The 23,843-nt window shown below is 43.1% G+C and overlaps 2 protein-coding genes across 24 annotated transcripts in view; one reads left to right on the top strand and one right to left on the bottom strand.

Moving 5' to 3' along the window:
- The window catches only part of LOC308459086 (7-alpha-hydroxycholest-4-en-3-one 12-alpha-hydroxylase-like), a 393,862-nt gene that overhangs the window by 108,833 nt on the left and 261,186 nt on the right, over positions 1-23,843 (top strand). The gene's annotated exons all lie outside the window — the stretch shown is intronic.
- OBSCN (obscurin, cytoskeletal calmodulin and titin-interacting RhoGEF) overlaps positions 1-23,843 on the bottom strand; it is a 264,501-nt gene that overhangs the window by 59,212 nt on the left and 181,446 nt on the right. For 22 of the 23 annotated variants that reach the window (XM_080973891.1, XM_080973911.1, XM_080973892.1 and 19 more), the window contains 8 exons: positions 22,591-22,755; positions 19,895-20,053; positions 18,706-18,883; positions 18,485-18,598; positions 17,500-17,667; positions 14,885-14,987; positions 14,564-14,693; positions 13,958-14,063 (listed from right to left, as the gene is read on the bottom strand). In XM_080973891.1, coding sequence (XP_080830017.1) covers positions 13,958-14,063; positions 14,564-14,693; positions 14,885-14,987; positions 17,500-17,667; positions 18,485-18,598; positions 18,706-18,883; positions 19,895-20,053; positions 22,591-22,755 — 1,123 coding nt within the window. Of the gene's footprint in view, positions 1-1,321; positions 5,877-7,494; positions 7,538-13,957; positions 14,064-14,563; positions 14,694-14,884; positions 14,988-17,499; positions 17,668-18,484; positions 18,599-18,705; positions 18,884-19,894; positions 20,054-22,590; positions 22,756-23,843 lie in introns of those variants that run through there. The other variant, XM_080973906.1, reaches the window with a different exon arrangement.

Raw genomic sequence — 23,843 nt, 5'->3', positions numbered from 1 at the left:
CAATTCATTATACAGTTGTACCTCAGGTTAAGTACTTAATTCATTCCGGAGGACCATTCTTAACCTGAAACTGTTTTTAACCTGAGGTAGCAGTTCGAAAGCACGTCAAAGTGCAAGTAGATAAATAGGTACTGCTCCGGCGGGAAGGTAAACAGCGTTTCGTGCGCTGCTCTGGTTTGCCAGAAGCGGCTTAGTTATGCTGGCCACATGACCCGGAAGCTGTACGCTGGCTCCCTAATGCCAATAAAGCGAGATGAGTGTCGCAACCCCAAAGTCGGCCATGACTGGACCTAACAGTCAGGGGTCCCTTTACATTTACCATTACCACTTTAGCTAATGGGGCCTCCTGCTGCCGCCACGTCGCTGCTGCACAGTTTCTGTTCTCATCCTGAAGCAAAGTTCTTAACCCGAGGTACTATTTCTGGGTTAGCAGAGTCTGTAACCTGAAGCGTATGTAACCTGAAGCGTATGTAACCCGAGGTACCACTGTAATCCTGGCTGGCATAGAGGATGGGTGGCCTCTGCTTCTGCTAACTGCTGAGTCAAACTGGAGACAAGCTATGTTGGACGAAGCCTGGTGTCAGCATCTCCAAGATTACGTCACGCAAATCTCACAAGGTTGAAAAATTCCATATTGGAAGATTTTGACTCCCTGTTCTGGGAGCTCCCAATCATTCTCAGGTGCTGTGCACTGTGGTCACCCTTCAGAGAGAGCAATCGGACGGGAGAACTGTGTCACTTCTGTATGCTTGCAGCCATCACCCTCTTTACAGGCACTGTCTGCTACCGTGTGGTCTCTATTGCAGGGATAAATTTGGGGAATAGGGTTGTCTAGCGGCAGGGAGCTCCCCTGGATCTGATTCTAAAGGCCTAAATGTGAACAAGTTAATCTAAACACAAGCCAAATTACCTGTCTCGAGTTGAGACCATGGTGGAATCTACACACATATAAAAAATGCTGTGAAAATGCTTTTTAAAAAAAGTGTTTTGAAAAAATACATTGAATTTGGCATAGCTCCCTGGTGCCATCTAGTGTCACATTTGTGTATTGCACTTTACAACACATTGAAAACATTTTATTTGCAGCTGTATAGCTGAGTCCCATTAGACGTCAAGCCTGCAGGAGCCTGTCTCTTGTTACTGCCCCTTCTCTCTCCTTACCACCCTTACCAAGTTATTTGCAGAAGAGTTTTAGAGAGGTACCCCATTCAAGCTGTAAGAACACACCTGCCATTGGAGGCAAAATCCAGAAAACTGAAACACCAAAAAGCTATTGTGTGATGGAACTACACGAAAGCAATACACAAGAGAGTGAATAGAATGTCAGCTAATATTAGACATTTATTGATATGAATCTGAGGCTCTAACAGCACAATATGACTTTAATTATGTCTGAGGTTTGTCTCATCTCTCAAACTGGTTTCTACTTTATATCCTTCCTTCCATGGGAATATGCAGTCAACCCAAAAAAAACCCCTGTTAATCATGTACAAGCAAATGCTCTTTTAATTTCTAGGAAAATACTTTGAAAATACAAATATAGGACTCTCCATCGTCTTAAAAATGTTGGCTAGGATGCGTCATTCTGCCAAGTTACTTTTTGGTTAATTTTTTTAAAGAAAATGTAAACTGATGGAGGGGGTTGGGTCAAAACAAATGCAGTTATTCCCTGGAGAAAACTACTGTTCAGTTAGCAAACCATTACTCAGCAAAATAAAACTGCAAGATTAGCATTTCTGCATGTTTTATAGAAATAACACTCTTAGAATTTCTGCATGTAAGATTACAAAAGGCACACTTCTCTTGTTTCTTAATGACAATTCTCTAGATTTCCACAAGTAGTATCTAAAACAAAAACCTGGCCCTAATAATAACATAATCTTGCGCAGAGAGGTATTTTCATCTTTAGCAGTGTCTATAACTTTCCAACATAAAATGCATAGTGCAATAGACACTGACATATTCATGTACCTTAATTATATACAGCATAAACCAATGAGGTGTTGTGAAAACTGAAAGTTACAACATGAACGAGGTTCACCGAAGAAAACAGCTGAGAAATGTCTAACCTTCTACAGTAGTACACAGGTACTGCACGCAGCTTACAAAAATTAAAACTGGAGTTATAACTACTAAATGAAGCCGCAATGTTCAAGTGCCATTCTTGAGATGAACATTTATGTGGATTATTTTTTAAAGCTGTGTTCAGAGATTGTCTTGGCAATATTTGGTAGGGTGTCCGTTTTGGGAATTTCAAGCAGCAAAGTGATGGGCCAAATTATTTCTCCAGTATAAAGTAATAATAAAAGGGCAGTAACTACTGTTAGCCCTCCTCAAAGTAGATCCATTGAAGATAACGACCATTTCTATGGTCTACTCTGAGGATAACTTGGTTGGCTACAAGTCAACCCCACATCTTTAAGATGTGCTGAACTGTCTTAGTTTATCTGTAACTGTATTGTTATTTCTTAATATTCATACAACAGGCTTGGCTTCTGCAAATATGTTTTCAAGCTTCCCTGGTGGAGTTGTAGACCCAAACATCTGGCGGCCACCAGGTAAGAGGAAGGCTGTTTCAGAGCAACAGCCAATGTACTAGTTTTATCCTCAGGCTTGGTTCACACTAACTAGGCAGGTTGGATATTGCTATCCCCTATAACACCACACCTGTATGCGAAGGTTTTTTTAAAATGTTTGCAAACTTTGCTCCTTCTTGGCTATTTGGGGGTGCAGGATATGGGAATGGAAGGGAGTGAGGTAATTACTCATGAGCAACCCTTACAGAAAAATTCATTGGGGTTCCCCGTTACAAATGGAACAAATGGTTGGACTGAGAAGTCGTTTCAGACCATTCTTGATGTGCTGTACCCCCAAGATTTAGTCAGCATCCAGCAATTTCCCCCCCCCAGCTGCTTTGTCCAAGGGAGTTGCTACTGAAAATATCGGTGAGTGCCCATTTCGTTTGTCCAGTTGTGTGTGTTTGAGGATCATAAGGATGGCTCTTGTGGACGAAAAGCTTCATTTGAACGAGCCCAAAATATTATGGAATACAAGGGATGCGATCCGCCACATTCAGGCTTTTGCCATAGTTACCACATGAAGAGAATTTAGTACAACTAGAATAGCAGTCGTTGTAATACTGCAAATACTTTGACTTGGCAAAGTTTTGGGCTCCTGATTAGGAGCAAATGAAAATAATGTAAATGCAACCACAACAATGTTGATTGTTAAGGATGATTTATAGATGCAAATTGAATTCCTTACGCAGAATTCACACATGAGAAAATTTATAGTATTTGACATGTTTAAGTTTGGTTTAGCACTACCTGTGTTAATAAGCTGCCCATTCCTTTCACTGAATAGTATTTTGGGTGCAATGCTGCAAAGGTGAGATTCCTTCAATGCCTCAGCATATATTTATTTCTTAAATAATGCAGATTGCACAGCCTGAGATCTTAGGCATCCACTGTAGTAACAGGTTAAAAGAAAAGTATATATGTATTCATGACAGTTATCAATCCAATACAGGAGTCTTGGAGAGGGTACACGGCTCTGCCAAAAACTTATGATGCTATATTGGCACTGCAGAAGAATTATGCTGGCAGTAGAAATGTTGAAGATTAAGGTACAAGCCGCAAACATCTCAAATTGGCTTATGATTTGCACTTAATCGAAATTAGGACCGTGAGTACCACATTAGTCACTGAGATAAAACTGGATTAACAACAAATGCCGCTTTAATTAGTTTTTTTGATCACATATAATCTTGTTTCCTCTGAATTCAATGTCAAAAACAGCACTGAATTTCTATAGAATCAAGGCTGGACAGTCTTGTCAATTGTACCTATTAAACTCCACCACGAAGAAAAGAACATAAATTGTACATTCTGAAAGGCATGCGTGGCATCTGTGTCGTCCACACACACAAAGTGAAAGTAAATCATTTTTTAAAGCACACTTAAATGTGCAGAAGCAGTTTGTGGTCATTACGTTGTTTACTAAAAGTGTCAGCTCAGCTATTTGATGAGAGCCTGGCATATACAAACAGCAACCTGAAACGCGCTTAGATGAAAAGCTTTCCTTTAGTTGCTGCCAAAGAGCAATTGTGTAAACTTCCTTCGGTACGCGTTTGGCAGCCCCGTGTTAACATTTGAAAACATAAACGCAAACTTAATTAGATCTTGTCACTAATTATGCCCTGGGTCTACGCTACCTGCTCCTTATTGCTTCACAATGGAATGGTGTGCTTTAAAAAAAAACACCACAAATCAAAGGTTGCATTATATATACTGAACTGACATAAGTGTTCCCTTTAAGACTAGAAAATCTCCACATTTAATTGCAATGCGCGGTATTTCACTTGAAACAGTTTTCTTCTAGCTTCTTCTTTATTATTCCCATCACAGTTTTCTCGCTAAGGTTCTTGGTGTTGCTTATGGCTGTTGCTTACAGTGAGGTTTATAACAGCTAGAGAAATAGAGTTCACTTCCGCTCAACTTTGGGAGGAGTCTTCCTTCTTGATGCACAGTGTAACGGTTTCTCCGACTGCGCCATAGATGCGGGTTCTTGTGGAAACCTCAGTTTTGAAGCTGGATTGTCCGTTGTCTGCGGACAGCTGGACTTCGGTACAGAAAGATGGTGTGGGCTTGAATGCGGCCCCTGTGGCAGAGGCGTGTGGTTGTGGCGTTGCCATTGCTGCTGTGCAGGACTCGCTGACATGGAATGAAATATTCGATGGGCCCCTGGACTGCATTCCGGCAACTCTGGATGCTGACATGAAGACCTCTCCTGGGTGAGGCCCTTCAAACTGGCTAAAATAGGTCTGCTTTGGCTTAGAAGCCACTGGCCTGCCTACGTTCAGTAGGACAGGTTTCCCAATGGTTGGTTTGTTGATTTCGGTCTGGAGCACCGCTATTTCACAAGGTTTGTCTTCTGCAGAGTTAGGATTCCTGGACCTGTATGTCTCCCCTTCCTGAGGAACATAGTCTTCAAGGTCCTCCAAAGTTAATGCTTTCCCATTACGAGTCAGGATTTTAAGATCTCGCTTTTTAAGGTCATCCAGCTCCTCCGCTTCCGGTTCATCAATTATAACGTTTTCCTCTGGAAGACCTTCATCTTGCATGGGACCTGAGGTTTCATCCTTGGTAGCATGCTCTTTAAACTCTAGATCTCTGTGTGAATGCAGACAATAATCCTTGTCTACTCCACTTGCCTCAAGTGGTTCATCCACAAAGGTAATCACAGATGGGGTAGCCAACGAGTCAGCCTTACTAACAGATTCTTGAGGGCAACTCTTTCCTTCCAACCTATCACGAGAAGTTTCATTTTCATCGCTGATTATTGCTTCTTTGCAGTCATCTCCAGACATTTCAGCATCTTGGGGCAAGGAAGACTTGTCCTGCTCCACTAGTTTGTTGTTCGAGTTATTTGTGTTTGGGTCATCTTCAGGTGAACGCCTGGGTCTTGGGCCAGACAGACTATAGCCTGACACTGAGTCATCTTTATCCGATCTTGCAGGAGATGCCCCTCTTTTCCTTGTGGTTTGGGTGGGCTTCTTCACATTGAACTCAATTATTTCCTCTACTTCAACCCATTTGGGCTTCTGTTCCTCCACAGTGGTTTCTACAATGATACCTCTGACTGCTGCTCCTTGCCTCTCGTCTGGCTCTGTCACAAAGAGTGTAGGAATGGCTGGTCTTTGCATTACCTCTGGGTCTTGCCTGTGGACAGGCTGCCTAATCTTGGTGACAAAAATGGGCTCGGGTGTCGAGTACTCCGATCTTGGAGAGCGAGGAGAATACCCTGAGGATGGGTGGGCAGGAGATAGTCTTCGCTTTACCCTTGGGGTCTTCACCACTGTTGTTATAGTTTCCTCTCTGATGATGAAAAGTTTGAAAATTGTGTTTGTGTGTGCAGCGACATGCTCCCTGCCCGCATCCCACCCTTTTAGGAGGCACACTTTGTTGCATGCGAACACCGAAGAGGTGAGGGAAGCACAGCAGTGTTAGTTTTGCGAGCTTTTCAGCGGTGTGTGGGTTCTACTGTTTGAAAGTGGGCATGCACACCCTGAAAATCCACCTCATATTCAGAAACAGAATCTCTAGTCAACCAGAACATTATCCAGTGTCCTTCTGGTTTTGTACTTTTCTTGAAGGTACACAAATGTCCCAATCCATATCAGGTTTTAGTTGACTATATAGAAACAGTGGCTTTCAAACACTGTCATTCCTCAGATATATTGAACATGTTGCTGTTCCAACCCCCTCATGCCTCCCATGTTTTAAAATGGGAAAAAAAATTAATTAACTTATTGTGACCCTAACTTACTAGTGGCCCACTAGAATAAACAGTGTTAAGTACTCTGAATGTAATATAAACAGCTGATAGCACTGTTGCTTCATTTATAATTATCTTTGCTCATATAGTATTACTTCCAAAAGCAAACAATGAGGTTTAAATTACTCCAAGGTATCATAATAACGATGCATCCTTTTAGTTAATGGGTTTTGATGTTACTTAAGAAGGTTGCATTTGTATGTGCAGGCAAGCAAGCAAGACTGTGCAACATCAATCAGTTAGAATACAACATCAAGGAATTAAAGTAAAGCCAAGTATTACAAAAGAGATGGGTGTTGTGTCCAGAAGACTGAAGCATATGCAAGATGTGTTTTATATGACATTTAAATACAAGGAAGAGTTTCAACAACCCTTTCCAACTAGCATGTTCAGACCTTGGATTAAAATTATTTGAGAGCACAGTCTGATCAGCAGAAACTGTTGGGATAAAGAGAAGAGATCCCTTTTCCTTCATGGGATCTTTGTGTACCAGAGAGAACATGAAATGATGTTGATGTAGCCGCTAGCATAGGCAGGTGTGGAAAAGGTAACCGGAAGGGTGAGTTTAGGAAACACGTTAAGACCCCCCGAGTCCTTCTATCGTGCTGAATCTCCACTGTCGCCCAGTTCTGGTACAGTACAAACATGAAGCGGTTGTGTGCCAAGAACGAAAACCAGGTTACAATGCCAAATTTTACTAAATCCTTCATTTGAAAAACCCAAACCAACCCAAAAATTATTTTGGTAGATTTAATAGTGGAGGGTGCGAACGAGGAAGAAATATTGCAAGTTAAATGGCATGTTAGTATGCTTTAGCCCATTGTTTGAAGTAGTAGTGTTCAGAGATGGATTCCTGATGTTCCTAATGGCTTGCTGGAACTCCAGTTGACTTGCAAACGGAACGTATCACAGGAAGAGTTAGACAAAAGCTATGCCTATGTGCTACTGCTGTTGGCTCTTGCAATGTGGGATGGGCTACAGGTTTGTTTTGCTCACCCATAAAACCTATTGCTTCCTTTTCTCATAACACAAAAATACCACAAGATCTGATGGGATGGGAAAGAGTCACACTTGCATGGCCAATAAACACAGGCTTGTTATTGGGACATGCAGAGGCAGCACATCACAACACGAATGTTAAAAAATATCAGCACTTACATGATGATGGTTTTCTTGGGTACTTTAGTCTCTTGCTCAGTGACTACAAAGAAAACAGTATGAACAGCATGGGGTTAAAGAAAGGCAAAAAGCTGAAAAGATTACATTAACTTTGTTAAGTGAATCAAGGAGAAAAAAACTTGATTGGAAAGAATAATAATTTAGGTAAAAAGAAAAAACCAAAAACAACATACACCATCCCATCACTGATTTCTGTGGTTATTTCAAGTGTTATTTCTGGTATCCCTAATCATTGCTGGTTCTGAGAGCCAGATCCACAAATCACTTAAATTGGCAACGCACTTTACACTTGAAAAACTGGCTTAACTCGTTGGAAACCAGTGGGGCCAACATCCTGTGCATTGTTTGTGTGCAATGCCAATTTATGGAGCCCAATACATTACGCGTAAGCCAGACTCCAATCAGGTGAACTACCGTGGTATGCAAAATATAGTTGCTAGTTCCTATTCCCCACCCCACTCCACTCCTACAACCCATGCTGGTGGTTTTCTCGTTTCTAATGTCGGTCCTTCGGTGGACAAAGCATGGGGTGGGGATGGGGATGGGAAGAAACACAAGGAGACAAGGCGGTTGGTCTTAGATTGGAGGATGAACAATGCTACAGGTTAAATTTGGGCTTATCCACACTTAGCTGTCCTCCGTGCTATCCAGGCATAGTCTGGATGAGATTCTTAATCATGGGTTAGAGCCCCACATAGGGCAAAAGATTCCTGCATCGCAGGGGGTTGGACTAAATGCCCTTTGTGGTCCCTTCCAACTTTACGATTCAATGTCCGAGTGCTTTTCTTTCTTTCTTTTTTTGCCCCAGAGCTTTCCCCTCGAAAAGCTGCTCTATAAGCTGAATTGGAGCAAACACCAATCCGCAGAAAACCCGAACTGCCATTTGTTGCTCTTCTGATTTAAAGAGCAGGTTTTTGTGGGGAAAGCTCTGGGACATTAAAAAAATGGCACTTGGGACACAGAGCTTAAAGGACAGACCTGTTCCTGGGAAGAACGGGACAAAAGTATAGTGTGCATAAGCCCTTATTCAATGTATATGCAAGTGCAGCGATTTAACTGATTTGTGGATCACAACCTAAAACTCCTTAACCAGTCAACAGTTTTGGCTGGCAGTGAATGTATGATGGTTTGTTTATTTAGCACATTTATATCCCATGTTTCTTCCACACTGGAACTCAAGGTGGCATAGGCAGGGCTCATAAGCGCCCCCATTCAGGCACTGACCAGACCTAGACTCCTTAACTGCATCATGGTTGCTGCATCATGTGACTTCGGAACATGCACAAGTAATTTTAATTTGAATCTTTCCCCATATTGTTCTGAGTCTTCTGCTTTTTTTTGTATTTTGAATTGGGGCAAGGAAATAAGATTAAAACCCTTACACAACTTCTCATTTTGAATAAGAGAAAGGGAACTTATTGCTTGGCTTAAAGGATGAGGGTAATTTTATTACTGAAGGATGAGCTCCTCAAATCATTTACACTGGACGCGGGTGGCGCTGTGGGTTAAACCACAGAGCCTAGGACTTGCCAATCAGAAGGTCAGTGGTTCGAATCCCCGCGATGGGGTGAGCTCCCGTTGCTCGGTCCCTGCTCCTGCCCACCTAGCAGTTCAAAAGCACGTCAAAGTGCAAGTAGATAAACAGGTACTGCTCCGGCGGGAAGGTAAACGGCGTTTTCGTGCGCTGCTCTGGTTTGTCAGAAGCGGCTTAGTCATGCTTGCCACATGACCCGGAAGCTGTACGCCAGCTCCCTCGGCCAATAAAGCGAGATGAGTGCCACAACCCCAGAGTCGGCCATGACTGGACCTAATGGTCAGTGGTCCTTTAAGACCACAGAATTCCCACAGGGGGTGTTACAGATCACAAGCAAAAGTCTTTCAATGAAAAGGAGGAATGCATAAGAAAATAAGGCCAAGACAATGTGGGGGGGGGGTCGGGGGGGGCAGGTTGGTTTTTTAAGCAGAAACTCAAAACGAATCTCTTTCTCTGCAGGTAAAATGTATTCATTGGTAGGGTGGCTTTCCTCCACACACACAATCCTCTCTATGCAGGCCAAAATAAAATTTACTGCTCTAGCAGAACTTAAAAAATGTCTGTCAAAACCAAAAGCACTTTTTATTTTAGCTGAAAGGTAGAAAGGGGAATATGTTTTAAATGCATAACTAAATAGAGGTATGTCATTCTCTCTCTCTCTCTTTTTAAAAAAGGTGAATTTTTAACTTACTTATGTCTATATATTGGCTTTTTATTAAGAAACAAATGTGTACAATGTCTTTGAAGCAGGGATTAAGCAAAGCAGAAACACCGCATCAAAGGATTTAATGAGTTAGTAAGCTCTGTAGGGTTATTAAGTTTCTCAATTTGTTTTAAATAACCCACTCAGGGTATTTATCATGTTACCCCATTCCTATATTTGCAAAGCACATGTACACACCTTGCCATAATAGGCATTTCCAACACCGAACTGCCGAGTGCAGGCAGATCTGTGTGCCAAAGAGGCACATTCAAGACATTTGTACGTGTCTTTGCAAAGACAGGGATTTGGGGTGGAATTTGTTGTATGCTTTTAAAGCATAAGACAATAAACAGCTATGCACAGAGTTTTAGGCAAACTTCCAGATGTTAGAAATGAGCACCCAGAATTAAGTGAAATTTAAGCACGTTGGTGTTTCACGTTGTGTGAATTCAGCAGACATACCGCAAGATGGGAAACTGTTGGTGAGCATGACTGGGTACAAAGCCCATGTGGCAACTTTAACTATGATCTTGGCCACCAATATAATCAACAATGGATTATTCAGGCCCTCCCTAGTTTGATCTGCATTTAATGTGATTAAATGGTACCAGCATTACTCCTGGAGATACAATATGACTGACCCAATCCTATTTTCAGAGAGAAAAACAGGAAATTAACACCAAGAAGCCAACGTTCTCTTCTAGAGTTTTCCGAACTACCTTCAAATGTTTGGTTGTGATATTGCAGCAACATTTAGCTTTGCAAAGCAGAAGATCCTGATAAGCGCATTAAGAGCTGTTAGGTGTGAAGGCTAGCCCCCGGAATCTATATTACAGGCTTTCCTTGTTAAAATGTTAAGCCAGCTAATTCACACAGTGTAGGGCAATACAATGGATGTGTATGAAGAAAAATAAAACTCTCAGAATTCTTTGAGCTGCACAGAAGTTTGTTTTCAAACAGACTTTATTATATATCCTCTGGATGACCTAGAGAAACAAAATGTCAGCTCCATTGTACATTCCACCAGTTTGTTACGCCAAGAGAACTAAAAGAATTGTGATTTCTGTTTTGAATAGGTGACAAATAATATACTTTTAGGCATAAACTTCCAAATTAATTCAACTGTTGGGTATTAGCCGAGGGATAGAAAACATTTTCAAATATGCATAATATGAAATTTACAATAATTTATATTTTAAAGGATAGTCATAGCTGAAAAAGTAAGGTAAGTTATGCCTCCAGGAAACAATCTTTCAATTCATTTATCCGTTTACAATGAATCAACAACTTTGAAGACCGGCACTGTTAAAATAGTCAAACTCCAAAAGCCTGTTATTTTAAACATCCTGATCAACAGAAAATCTAAACAGATCCTCATGCATTTGTATTTTGAAAACAACCACTACCATGGTCACTAAAACAACAAATTAACCGTCAGGAATTGCAACCAAAAGCTCCAATCCTTCCATCTAGATAAATGACTGACACATATGTTATAACAGTATCTGCAATTCTGGATAGACCACAGGAAAATGCGTTCAAAATTAACTGTGTGGGAAGACAAAGTGTGATCACCTTAACCAAACTTCCTTTAAAGAACCACCAAAATATATGTAACGATCGTCTGCCAATACGCTTATGAAGAACCAATTAAAGAACAACCAGTACTAAGAAGAACCACAGAGCTAGTGAGATGAGACAAAAACAAAGCTTTCCATTGTAATAACGTAGTAGGCACATTTCCTTGCCAAGTGAAAACCACAGTATGTTTCTAGAGTTTATTCGGACAACCAGTCAAAGCATGTTGCGACTGTACTTTAGCCTTTGCAGGGTAGACCTGTAAGTTCTGATCCAAAGGTTATCATGCAATATACAGATTGCATGCAGAGGGAATTGCATGCTGCTGTTTTTGAAATCAGGACAGATGCGAGCTGGCAAGCACACATCATACAACTAAAAATAAGATTAAAAAACAAAATAATCACAAAATGGCAAGGCATTCTTCTATGGGAAGGGGGGAGATCTGCTGTTCATAGGTACTTTTTAACAGGCTACAAAGTCTACATTTTGGAGAAAAGGCAGCCATGAAGCTCTGGTCTAGAATGTGTTCCTGTAAAATAGCACATTCAGGGGCACCATAGGAGCCATACAGATGGCTGGCTTTCAGAAAAGTGCTGTGGGGTCCTGAGACCGGTCAGGAACATGTTCTGGATTGGGACATTGCAACTAATTCCCTGCCCTGTAATACTTGCTGTGGAAAGCCAGCCCAACCAAGCAAGTGAGCAAAGACCTGTTGAGAATTCTGAAGTCTCCTCCACCAAGAGGCAGAGAAAGCTGGATGGAAATCACACCGAGAGTATAGAGGAGTTTCTGAGCACTCCAGTCTGCTAGCAATAGTGGTGGCGGCCCAAGAGGAAGAAGAGGCTTCTTTGGAAGGTCAGCGGAGGTCATATGCTGCTCTCAACCTAACTGGTGTTCTTGCAGGTCTTCAGCAGTGGCTCTCACTACATAGGCCCACTAAGCTTGCAGATACGGAGCCCTAGCCCCCAGTGTAAAATGTTATTGCAGCCATGAGATGGTCCTAGGCAAGCTATTCTCCTCCAGAGAGAGCCTAATCAGTAATATGGGGATAATACAGAGGTATCTTGGATGCGGGTGGTGCTGTGGGTTAAACCACAGAGCCTAGGACTTGCCGATCAGAAGGTCGGCGATTCGAATCCCCGCAACCGAGTGAGCTCCTGTTGCTCTGTCCCTGCTCCTGCCAACCTATCAGTTTGAAAGCACGTCAAAGTGCAAGTAGATGAACAGGTACCGCTCCAGCGGGAAGGTAAATGGCGTTTCCGTGCGCTGCTCTGGTTTGCCAGAAGCGGCTTAGTCATGCTGGCCACATGACCCGGAAGCTGTACGCCAGCTCCCTCGGCCAATAAAGCGAGATGAGCGCCACATCCCCAGAGTCGGCCACAACTGGACCTAATGGTCAGGGGTCCCTTTACCTTTTTACAGAGGTGTCTTATGGGGTGCACCACTGCCTCCACCACCGAGAGGTGTTCTGGTGCGCAGTGTTGCCACTCATCTTCCCCACACTCGGGTGCAGAAGCCAAGCGAGGGGTAACACTTGCAGGAGCATCCCGGCTCCTGCTGAATTCTGCAAGAACCAGATTGTGGCAGCAGAAGAAGTGAAGCACAGTGGGCAGGGCAGGAATTCCCATTTCGCCTCAGGAGATGAATCAGGGTGGGCTTTTGAAAATTCACTTGAGATATGAGAACTGAGGCAAACCTCTCACAAGGAACATGGCACATTAACGGATGGATATTACAGTCATTCCTTATTTGCTAAGTTGGCGCATGTTGACTGCACTTGAGGACAAGTTTGTATTGTGGAGCATAGGCGTTTGGTGGAGCAAGAGTTTTCGTTATTGCTTTACCAGCTGGATGAACAGATCTCTGCCACTTTGTACTGCTTTTTAATTTCGCCTTCTGTTATTTTTTCGCACCGGTTTTAAACAGGCTTTTCGCTGTTTTCATTGTATGGTGTACGTCACCTTAGGAATATGTCAAAGGCAGCAGCAACAACAACAGCACATCCAGGGGAGTCTCAGAGTTGAGAGTCACAAGTCTCAATCATGTACGACAGAAATTGAGTAAGATTCCCTAGGATGTACTATACGTAGCTAATAAGAATGATGTCAGTGACAACGTACTGGGCCAATGGTAACATGATTTCATCTCGAGGTAGCCAAAGCTATTTCCTCCAGATGTTGCTGGACTTCCAGCTTCGATCATCTCTGACCATTGGTCAAGCTAGCTAAGGCTGATAGGAGTTGTAGTTCAGCAACTTCTGGAGGCTGCTACTTTGTTCTAACTTCTGTTGACTTTCCTCAGTGGTTCTTACACAGCATTCTACCTTCACAGCTGACACACCATAGATTCCGAGCTCTTCCACATTAATCTAAATCTGTCACTTTCCCCTGTTCCCACCTCAGACAGCCCTCTGTGCTCAATGCGCAGAGCAACAACAAGGTGAAATGCTTCACACAGAACAGTTATGCTATCAAGAAAATCTGTGCACTCAGGCGAGTAATATGAACATATCTGCTTCTGAGGTAAGACAGTACATTCATTCAGTACTTCCGAGCATGACTTCATGGCAACAGGGATTTAATGGCATTATCACAGAGTTGAAAAACAAACAAACCCAGCCATACCTTCAATTGTAATGGCTTGATCCGGCCTCCTCTCCTGAGCCAGTGCTGCTGCACTCTGGTGGTAAAGCTGAGCACCGCTCTTTGCTGTCCCTAATCTGTTTACCAGCTAAAGGAAAGTGTGCAAGATCAGTTAGAATGCGTGAGAATTTCTGGATAAAGAAGATAAACTAACTCCTGTGTGTCAGGGCACCATATTACCAAAATCCGTCCCTGGGGGTGGATAGATTAGGGCCATGGAATTGGAAGAAGAGGTTTAAACTCCTTTTCTCTGTCCTATATTTTGATGTATGGGACTTGTATGTTTTCCCCAACATTTTAATTGGGAATAATAGAATGGGGGGGGGGGGAGGACAAAACAAACAAAATTATCCTGTGGTGCTACAATCTCGTCCAACCGCCCAGGTGACTTAACTTCATAAAAAATGAAAGAAATCAGATTATGCATCTCCCAATGCATCTTTAATTTTGGCCCTAAATCCCACGGACTTCAATGTGGCTCGCTCCCAAATAAGTCTACAGAAGATCATTTTTACCCGTGCCATCTAAATTAAATTCCTGCATCGCAACAACAATGCAAACAAATTCAGAAAGCTATGAGATGCTCACCTCACATTCATAAAAGCCCACGTCATCCTTACAGGCATTTTTGATTACAAGAACTATGACGCCACTCCGGGGTTCACTAAAGCTTTGGTGTTTATTTGGGTCTGTCAACAGATCTCCATCTTTATACCACCTGTTGGGGAAAGATTGAGAGCTAGTAGACCATAATAAGACATCAGATGACATACCAGAAGTAGAGGTGTCAGAGAAATCCATTGGAAGTAGGAGCCGAAATTCCTACAACCCACATGCTCAATAGAGGCCAGAAATGGAAATCACACCATCAGTTGCAGAGAAGGAACTGAATGTGGTTTCCTTCCTTACCTTATCTGTGGATAAGGTGCTCCTTCAATGGTGCATGTAAACTGTGCATCTTCGCCATCAGCGTAGTATGCGTGCTTAACCTTGTTTACAAACCGAGGAGGCACTAGAAAGAAAAAAGAAACCTGATGAAGTCTGAAACCACATGATGGAAGGCATGGACTGGGTGTCCTGAACTGCTTCATGAAGCCTAGCCAATCACAGGCAGTCATGGCTACACGGGTTTAGACTAAAAGTGCAATCTGTCTACTCAGAAGTAAACCCCATGAACTCAGCAGGGCTTGCTTCCATGTAAATGGGGTTAGCACCGCTGCCAAATTTGGGAGAATGTGGTTTTCAAATGTCAAAAACCTCAAAAGCTTCACTGCCAGGGGAAGATAATGTTAGCAGACTGGTGCCATGATGCTAAAAGCATGGGCTTGAGTAACAGTTCCCTTTATCACAGGGTTAAAAAAAAGAGAAAGAGAGAGGATATAAGGGGAAAGGCAGCTTCTCAGAAAACCTGATCCTGAAGGCACATACTGAGTTAGGAACAGGTGGGTGTAAATTAGTTAAGAACACTGCAGTTAAGAACGAGTTAAGAACACTGTCTGTGTTGAGAATGATTGGAAGACTTGTTTTGTCAGAAGTCTTTTTTATTTAAGTATTTATTTAAATATTAATTAGGAAGATTAAATTTTTTATGCACAGAAATCTGCTTTTTCTTCTTTCTTTTTTTCTGTATTTTCTGTATTTTCTTTCTTTTTTCTTAATTCTTTTTTCTTTACTTTTCTTTTTTTTTCTTCTTAATTCTTTTTTCTTTAATTTTCTTTTTGTAGTATGAGATTGTAAATTCTTTGTATATGTGTGTAATTTAAATAAATAAAGATTATTTAAAAAACACACTGTCTGTCTGTCTATCTATCAATCTATCTGAAAAATAAGTCATGTCAGACTAACCTGATCTCATTTTTTGACAGAATTACAAGCCTGGTAGATGAAGGGAACGCAGTGGATGTAGCCTACCTCGATTTCAGCAAGGCATTTGACAAGGTGCCCCATGATATTCTTGTAAAGAAGCTGGTAAAATGCGGTCTTGACTATGCTACCACTCAGTGGATTTGTAACTGGCTGACTGACCGAACCCAAAGGGTGCTCATCAATGGTTCCTCTTCATCCTGGAGAAGAGTGACTAGTGGGGTGCCATAGGGTTCTGTCTTGGGCCCAGTCTTATTCAACATTTTTATCAACGTCTTGGATGATGGACTCAAGGGCATCCTGATCAAATTTGCAGATGACACCAAACTGGGAGGGGTGGCTAACACCCCAGAGGACAGGATCACACTTCAAAACGACCTTGACAAATTAGAGAACTGGGCCAAAACAAACAAGATGAATTTTAACAGGGAGAAATGTAAAGTGTTGCACTTGGGCAAAAAAAAAATGAGAGGCACAAATACAAGATGGGGGACACCTGGCTTGAGAGCAGTACATGTGAAAAGGATCTAGGAGTCTTGGTTGACCACAAACTTGACATGAGCCAACAGTGTGACGCGGCAGCTAAAAAAGCCAATGCAATTCTGGGCTGCATCAATAGGAGTATAGCATCTAGATCAAGGGAAGTAATAGTGCCACTGTATTCTGCTCTGGTCAGACCTCACCTGGAGTACTGTGTCCAGTTCTGGGCACCACAGTTCAAGAAGGACACTGACAAACTGGAACGTGTCCAGAGGAGGGCAACCAAAATGGTCAAAGGCCTGGAAACGATGCCTTATGAGGAACGGCTAAGGGAGCTGGGCATGTTTAGCCTGGAGAAGAGGAGGTTAAGGGGTGATATGATAGCCATGTTCAAATCTATAAAAGGATGTCACATAGAGGAGGGAGAAAGGTTGTTTTCTGCTGCTCCAGAGAAGCGGACACGGAGCAATGGATCCAAACTACAAGAAAGAAGATTCCACCTAAACATTAGGAAGAACTTCCTGACAATAAGAGCTGTTCGACAGTGGAATTTGCTGCCAAGGAGTGTGGTGGCGTCTCCTTCTTTGGAGGTCTTTAAGCAGAGGCTTGACAACCATATGTCAGGAGTGCTCTGATGGTGTTTCCTGTTTGGCAGGGGGTTGGACTCGATGGCCCTTGTGGTCTCTTCCAACTCTATGATTCTATCTATCTATCTATCATCTATCTATCTATCATCTATATCTATCTATCTATCTATATCTATCTATCTATCTATCTATCTATCTATCTATCTATCTATAAAAAGCTGTGGTCCATAGCTCAGCTCATCCATGGTACAACCCTGGTTACTGAGGAAAGACCTTAACCACACATCCTGGTTCAGACAACATGCCAAGATGAAACTTGGCTTAGCACAGAGTGATATGAGAGCAAAAAGAACCAGACAGGAGCAGAGCAGCTGTAAGCTCCACTCTGGAAACCCACACATTTCTGCTAAGACTAAGGTTTGCTTTCATGTGCCATGGAAACCAGGCCAAAGAGCAAAGCCAATGGGAGATCCACAGGTAAAGGTAATAAGGCAAATGAAAGTAAGCACAACATCTCTCTGCTGCTCTGTGGTTCAGTGCGTGATGCTCAGCAGGCAGGCGTTTAGTCCTATTTGACAGTGAAAGAACTTTTACCTTGGACAAGGATCTTTCCCAGGGTGCTGGCATTTCCAGCTGGGCTTGCAGCAAAGCACATGTATTGCCCTGAGTCAACACCAGTCAGGTTGTCAAGGATCAATGTGCAGGAGCCGTCAGGATCTTCAATGATGATGTGATGGGGATCCACCTCCACAGGTTTGCCATCTTCAAAATTAAGCAAAGAAAATGGCCTTCAGCAATCGTAGTTGCTGCATAATAATAATAATAATAATAATAATAATTATTATTATTATTATTATTATTATTATTATTTATACCCCGCTCATCTGGCTGAGTTTCCCCAGCCACTCTGGGCGGCTTCCAATCAAAAGTTAAAAACAATACAGCATCAAGTATTAGAAACTTCCCTAAACAGGGCTGCCTTCAGATGTCTTTTAAAGAGAAGATAGCTGCTTATTTCCTTCACATCTGAAGGGAGGGCGTTCCCCAGGGTGGGCGCCACTACCGAGAAGGCCCTCTGTCTGGTTCCCTGTAACCTCTCTTCTCGCAATGAGGGAACCGCCAGAAGGCCCTCGGCGCTGGATCTCAGTGTCCGGGCTGAACGATGGGGGTGGAGACGCCCCTTTAGGTATACAGGCCGTTTAGGGCTTGAAAGGTCAGCACCAACAATTTGAATTGTGCTTGGAAATATACTGGGAGCCAATGCAGATCTCTCAGGACTGGTGTTATGCGGTCCCGGCGGCCACTCCCAGTCACCAGTCTAGCTGCCGCATTCTGGACAAGTTGTAGTTTCCGGGTCACCTTCAAAGGTAGCCCCACGTAGAGCACATTGCAGTAGTCCAAGTGGGAGATAACTAGAGCATGCACCACTCTGGCAAGACAGTCCACAGGCAGGTAGGGTCTCAGCCAGGCTAGGAAACTGATTCACTGACCACTTTAATATTGTTGCTGAACGGTTAAACCAAATAAAATTTGGAGATCGATTTTGACCTACATTATGGGAAGCTAAGAATGCTTATACCTTTATACCAGCTGACACCTGGCTTGGGTGTGCCTGTTACTCTACAGGCTAATTTGACAGTTTCACCAAGTTCAGCGGTACAGTCAGCCAGTTCTTCCTCAAACTCTGGCGGATCTGAAAGTGAACAGATTTAAAATAAGTGCTGGAAATCTGGATAAGGAAAAGCTGAAGAAGGGGAATATCAGCCAGTGCAGATGTGGGACACAGTCATTTGTACTTACCCCAGACAGGGAGGCTGATGCGTTGCTGAATGCCACAGATTTCCTTCACCCAAGAGTTCTTGATGATGACGGTCCTGGCTTGAAACAGATACTTGTGGACTGAGTCTTCCCGCTCATGCCAAATCTCAAAGGCCCGGTCATCTCCTTCCACAAGATCATTCACGTCTATGTTTGGTAGCTGGGTAGTCAGAGGGCGATGTTAAAAGCCATTTGAAATATCTCCTCATTTATTGCAGAACATAAAGAGGCATATCATCCATGAGGCCTCAAGCTCAATCTATGCACTAAGGACCTACAGGCGCATTAGTTTAAAAGTGTCGTTTGAAGAAATGTCACTGTGTTTTGTTTTGTTTTAAACATTAAATCAAGTCAGGGAAGTGATCAGGACTGAGACTACAGCATGTAGGAGTGGAGTTTTGACCCTTCCTTCTTTTGCAGTGGTCCTCTCCCTTACCAAATAATGATAGTAAAAACAAATGAGCAAAAAACAACAACCTTGTTTGCATCAATTAGATCTTATTTTCTTTTACTATTGTAATTTTTACTATTGCTGTAGAGGGACTTTTTCTTTTTTCTTTTTGAAGGATTGTATCGGGAGAGGGAAAGGGAGGGAAATTTTCAAAAAAAGGCCATCAGTATTTTACTGCAAATTCCTCCTAATACAGTGGTACCTTGAGTTACAAACACCTCGAGTTACAAACACTTCAGGTTACAGACTTCGCTAACTCCGAAGTAGGACCTCGGGTTAAGTAAGAACTTTACCTCAGGATGAGAACAGAAATCGTGTGGCGGCAGCGGGAGGCCCCATTAGCTAAAGTGGTACCTCAGGTTAAGAATGGTTTCAGGTTAAGAACAGACCTCCAGAACGAATTAAGTTCATAACTAGAGGTACCACTGTATACATGTTTGTTTGCAATTTTGCCTAAATACATTGCTTTGCAAAGTAATTTCCCCTGAAATAAGGCATTCTGGTATGCTGTTTTCACTGATATATGCATTTTAATGCACAATTTACCTTAGTATTACATTTTTTCCTTCTTGCTTTTTTCCCCTTCTTCCTACTATATTTGAAATTAAATGCTACTGTAAAGAGCAATGCAATGTTTTCCTGGCAGACAGCTAGGTCAAGCCAGGTAAAGGGAAAGGAAGTGGGAATCTTGTTGTCCAATAAAGAACCTAATGGTCAAACCTTCATCATATTCTTGAAGATGTAGCTGTAAGTATCTGTCTTGGTGTCTCGTTTGGGCTTGCAAACCAAGATATAATTCTTGAAGAGGAAGACATGTCTCTTGTGACCCTTCCAAGCCATTCTGGCACCAGGAGCGCCTTCCCAGACAATGAATTGGCCCTGGAACGAAAAGCAAAATTTAGCCAAGTTGTTCTTTTGCAGACCAGAACCCTCCATCTCTGGGCAATTCTACTTGTGTTCCATATAATGTTTTGTTTTGGTGCTTCGGTTTTGTTCTCCAAAACTCCACCCTACCCCTACATTCTGCAGCAGAGGCAAAACCCATTGCCATCCTTGATACTATTCTATTCATTGTATGGATTTAGATCTCACACCTTTTGCAGAAGCCACAAGACAAGTAGCAACCAACTCAGTCTGAAAAAGATGAAAAAGTCTATGTCTTAAATTCAATCAGGAACATGTGAGGTTCCCCTTATACAGTGGTGCCTCGCAAAACGAAATTAATCCGTTCCGCAAGTCTCTTCGTCTTGCGGTTTTTTCGTCTTGCGAAGCACGGCTATTAGCGGCTTAGCGGCTATTAACGGCTTAGCGGCTTTAAGAAAAAGGAAACAAACTCGCAAGAAATCGCAAGACGTTTTGTCTTGCGAAGCAAGCCCATAGGGAAATTCGTCTTGCAGAACGACTCAAAAAACGCAAAACCCTTTCGTCTAGCGAGTTTTTCGTCTTGCGAGGCATTCGCCTTGCGGGGCACCACTGTATACTCAGAATTACCTTCACAAGACATTTTTCCTGTGTGAGCATAGACAGAAAATATATGCACTGTCTATATCATTAGGTGTCTGAATAGCACTTGAACATTTAATTTTAAATGTTATGTCAATTTGAGACCAAAAAATGTAGTGACAAATAGATACAATAATGCATACATACTGACGCGCATGCATGTGTTAGAAACACACCATCAATTGTGCTAATTTCAAAAATATAATGCACTAGGTAAATAATGAAGTGTATGTTATAAAAAACAGAGCTCAGCCAAAAAGGAGGGGGATTTTTTTTTTGTTACAAAAGTATTGTTTTCCTTCAGCAATTTTTGAGTGATTGCTTCATAAGTCACATTTTCAGGAAGCCCTCACTTTCAGTTGATTTTGCCTACCCGCAGTGACTACCTCCTATCACCAGAACTGATTGGCTATGTAGATTTGTGATGTCATGGCGGTCACTATATGATCCCTGATTGGCTGGAATTGCCCATAAGACGAATCCAGTGGTTTTCAACCAGTGTGCTGGAGTGCCTTGAATGGTGGTCAGGGGTGCCACGGGTAACATTGGCCTCTGTCCTTCTTTCCTTCCTTCTCTCTTCTGATGCCCTCTTGCATCTCTGCCTCTCAAAGGCTTGTACAGCTGTTTGTTGCAGCAGCCCTGGCTACAAGGTCTACAGAGGTATGGTGCCTCTGGGGCTGGTCAGGGGGTGCTGGTTGCTAGGAGATGAGACAGTCTCAGAGTAAATAAGCAAGCAGGCAAGGAAGCCCCAGCCAGCCCTTGCTGTTGGGAATAGACAGACAAGTCCCAGGCCCCTGTGGGGCAGTATGAGGTGGCACCTCTCTCTGGGGTGGGGTTGGGTGGCTCAAAGACCAAGGGTGGCAGCAGCGGATGCCCAAAGGACTCCCAAGGAAAGGGGAAAGGAGAGGAGGCTGAGAGAACACTCAACAAGTGTGAGAGTCCCAGTCTGCACAAGTCCCCCTGCAACAAGCATCAGCTGGGCCGAGTCAGGGGCCTGAGTCTGCCTTGGCTCCAGATGCGGGGATGACCTCGTTGCCTCCAGCTGAGCCATCGCTTACAGCTGCTCCACTACTAGTTGGGTAAGGGGAGGCTGAGGCAGCCCCTGGGTCTAGTAACCCACCGACATCTCCTGAGCTGCAGAGACTCAGGTCTGAGAGAAGGAGAGATCTGAGTACTCGCAGGAGTGCTTGCCTTCGGGCGAAACAGGGAGGTGAGTCGCCAGGGGATCAGGACCGGCCGTTACCCTGACAAAGATAAAAGGCTGTCGGACCCCACCCCAGGTTGCGGGAACAACATTGCTGTATGCTAGATCCTGCCTGAGATCCTGTACCTGTCCTTGTGGTTTCCTGCCTCGTGTCCTGCCTTGGCCCTGTCAGACTGACTCCTAGCGGAACCTTCGGATTCTAGTCCAGTCCTGGACAGCGTTTCACAGGTTACCCCCAGGCCCAGCACAACGAGGGTGTTAGAAAAAGGGTGAGAAGCTGCCAGCTCTGCAGGCAAGGGTTGACATAGCTGGGCTCCTGAGCCCCCATGGGTACCACAGAAAGATTGTAGTTGGTCAAGGGAGCCATGGACTCAAAAAGGTTGAAAACCTTTTGCACTAATCAAACCAGAAGCAAGAAGAAGAAGATGGAGAATGGTGCCAAAGCAGCAGCGGATAGAGGAAGCAATAGTAGCAAGCGGGATTGAAAAAAAAAGTGAATCTAGGAAATAACTGAAAAATAATTGCTTGATACAGGGTTGATTCACAAAGCAATGGGCATTAACCTTGTCAAATCAAAGTGCTTAGAGCAATAATTAATATAAATCCAGCATTTCTGTTGGCTCAGTGTGAGGAGCCAAAATATATAATAAACACAACTCTCTGATATCTATTAGACAAGATCAGAACGAGACTCTTTGCCTTCCAGTACCTGTCGGATGGGCTCCCCTAGGATTTCTAGGGTGCCTGGATAGTTCTCAATGAGCGACACGTGAAGGTTGTTTTCTGCTCGTCTGTTGAGGGCAGACACAATGGCATAAGCCTGCTCCAACAGCGCACAGTTTTGACTGTTCCTTGCTTTGTTTCGAATTAGCTCCTGCAAATACATAAAATTGCATGGCTGGCATGATTTGTGTCTACCAATTTATGAATACTTTCAACAAAGAGATCTTCTAACAAATCACTATTATTATTTATTTAACTGGGAAAAAAGAATTCTAGGAAATCCCAATGAATGTGAAAGAATAACTTGCACTTTTTCAGGAGCTTCTGTCCTCTCTGGTGGATGTTTGCCGGGATAACTCAATTGTTTAGAGCAACTGGTTCCCAAACTGTACTCTGTGGAGCACTTTTAACTCTGTGAAGCATCTCCAAGTGCTCCGCGAAGAGATTGGAATGAAAAATAAAGACAGTGGTACCTCGGGTTAAGAACTTAATTCGTTCTGGAGATCTGTTCTTAACCTGAAACTCTTCTTCACCTGAAGCACCACTTTAGCTAATGGGGTCTCCTGCTGCCACTGCACCACCGCTGCATGATTTCTGTTCTCATCCTGAAGCAAAGTTCTTAACCCAAGGTACTATTTCTGGGTTAGCAGAATCTGTAACCTGAAGCGTATGTAACCTGAGGTACCACTGTAAAATAAATGTGACAAGATCTCAAAATTGTGAATTTGTGTGGCCATGAACTATGTATAGGTAAATATTGGGTAGAAATTATTTATCTCCAGCAGTATGCTGTGAAGCTGTGTAGATAGCAAGTACAGTGGTACCTTGGGTTACAGGTGCTTCAGGTTACAGACGCTTCAGGTTACAGACTCTGCTAACCCAGAAATAGTACCTTGAGTTAAGAACTTTGCTTCAGAATGAGAACAGAAATTGTGCAGTGGTGGCAGTGGGAGGCCCCATTAGCTAAAGTGGTACCTCAGGTTAAGAACAGTTTCAGGTTAAGAACGGACTTCTGGAACGAATTAAGTTTTTAACCCAAGGCACCACTGTATTGGGACATGGGTGGCGCTGTGGGTTAAACCACAGAGCCTAGGGCTTGCAGATCAGAAGGTCGGCGGTTCGAATCCCTGTGACAGGGTGAGCTCCCATTCCTCGGTCCCAGCTCCTGCCAACATAGCAGTTCAAAAGCGCGTCAAAGTGCAAGTTGATAAATAGGTACCACTCTGGCGGGAAGGTAAA

This window comes from Podarcis pityusensis, assembly GCF_964106645.2.
Source record: "Podarcis pityusensis genome assembly, chromosome: 12".
Classification (NCBI taxonomy): Eukaryota; Metazoa; Chordata; class Lepidosauria; order Squamata; family Lacertidae; genus Podarcis; species Podarcis pityusensis.
Note: the sequence above shows the minus strand (reverse complement) of the source record. Positions and strands in the feature narration are given on the sequence as shown.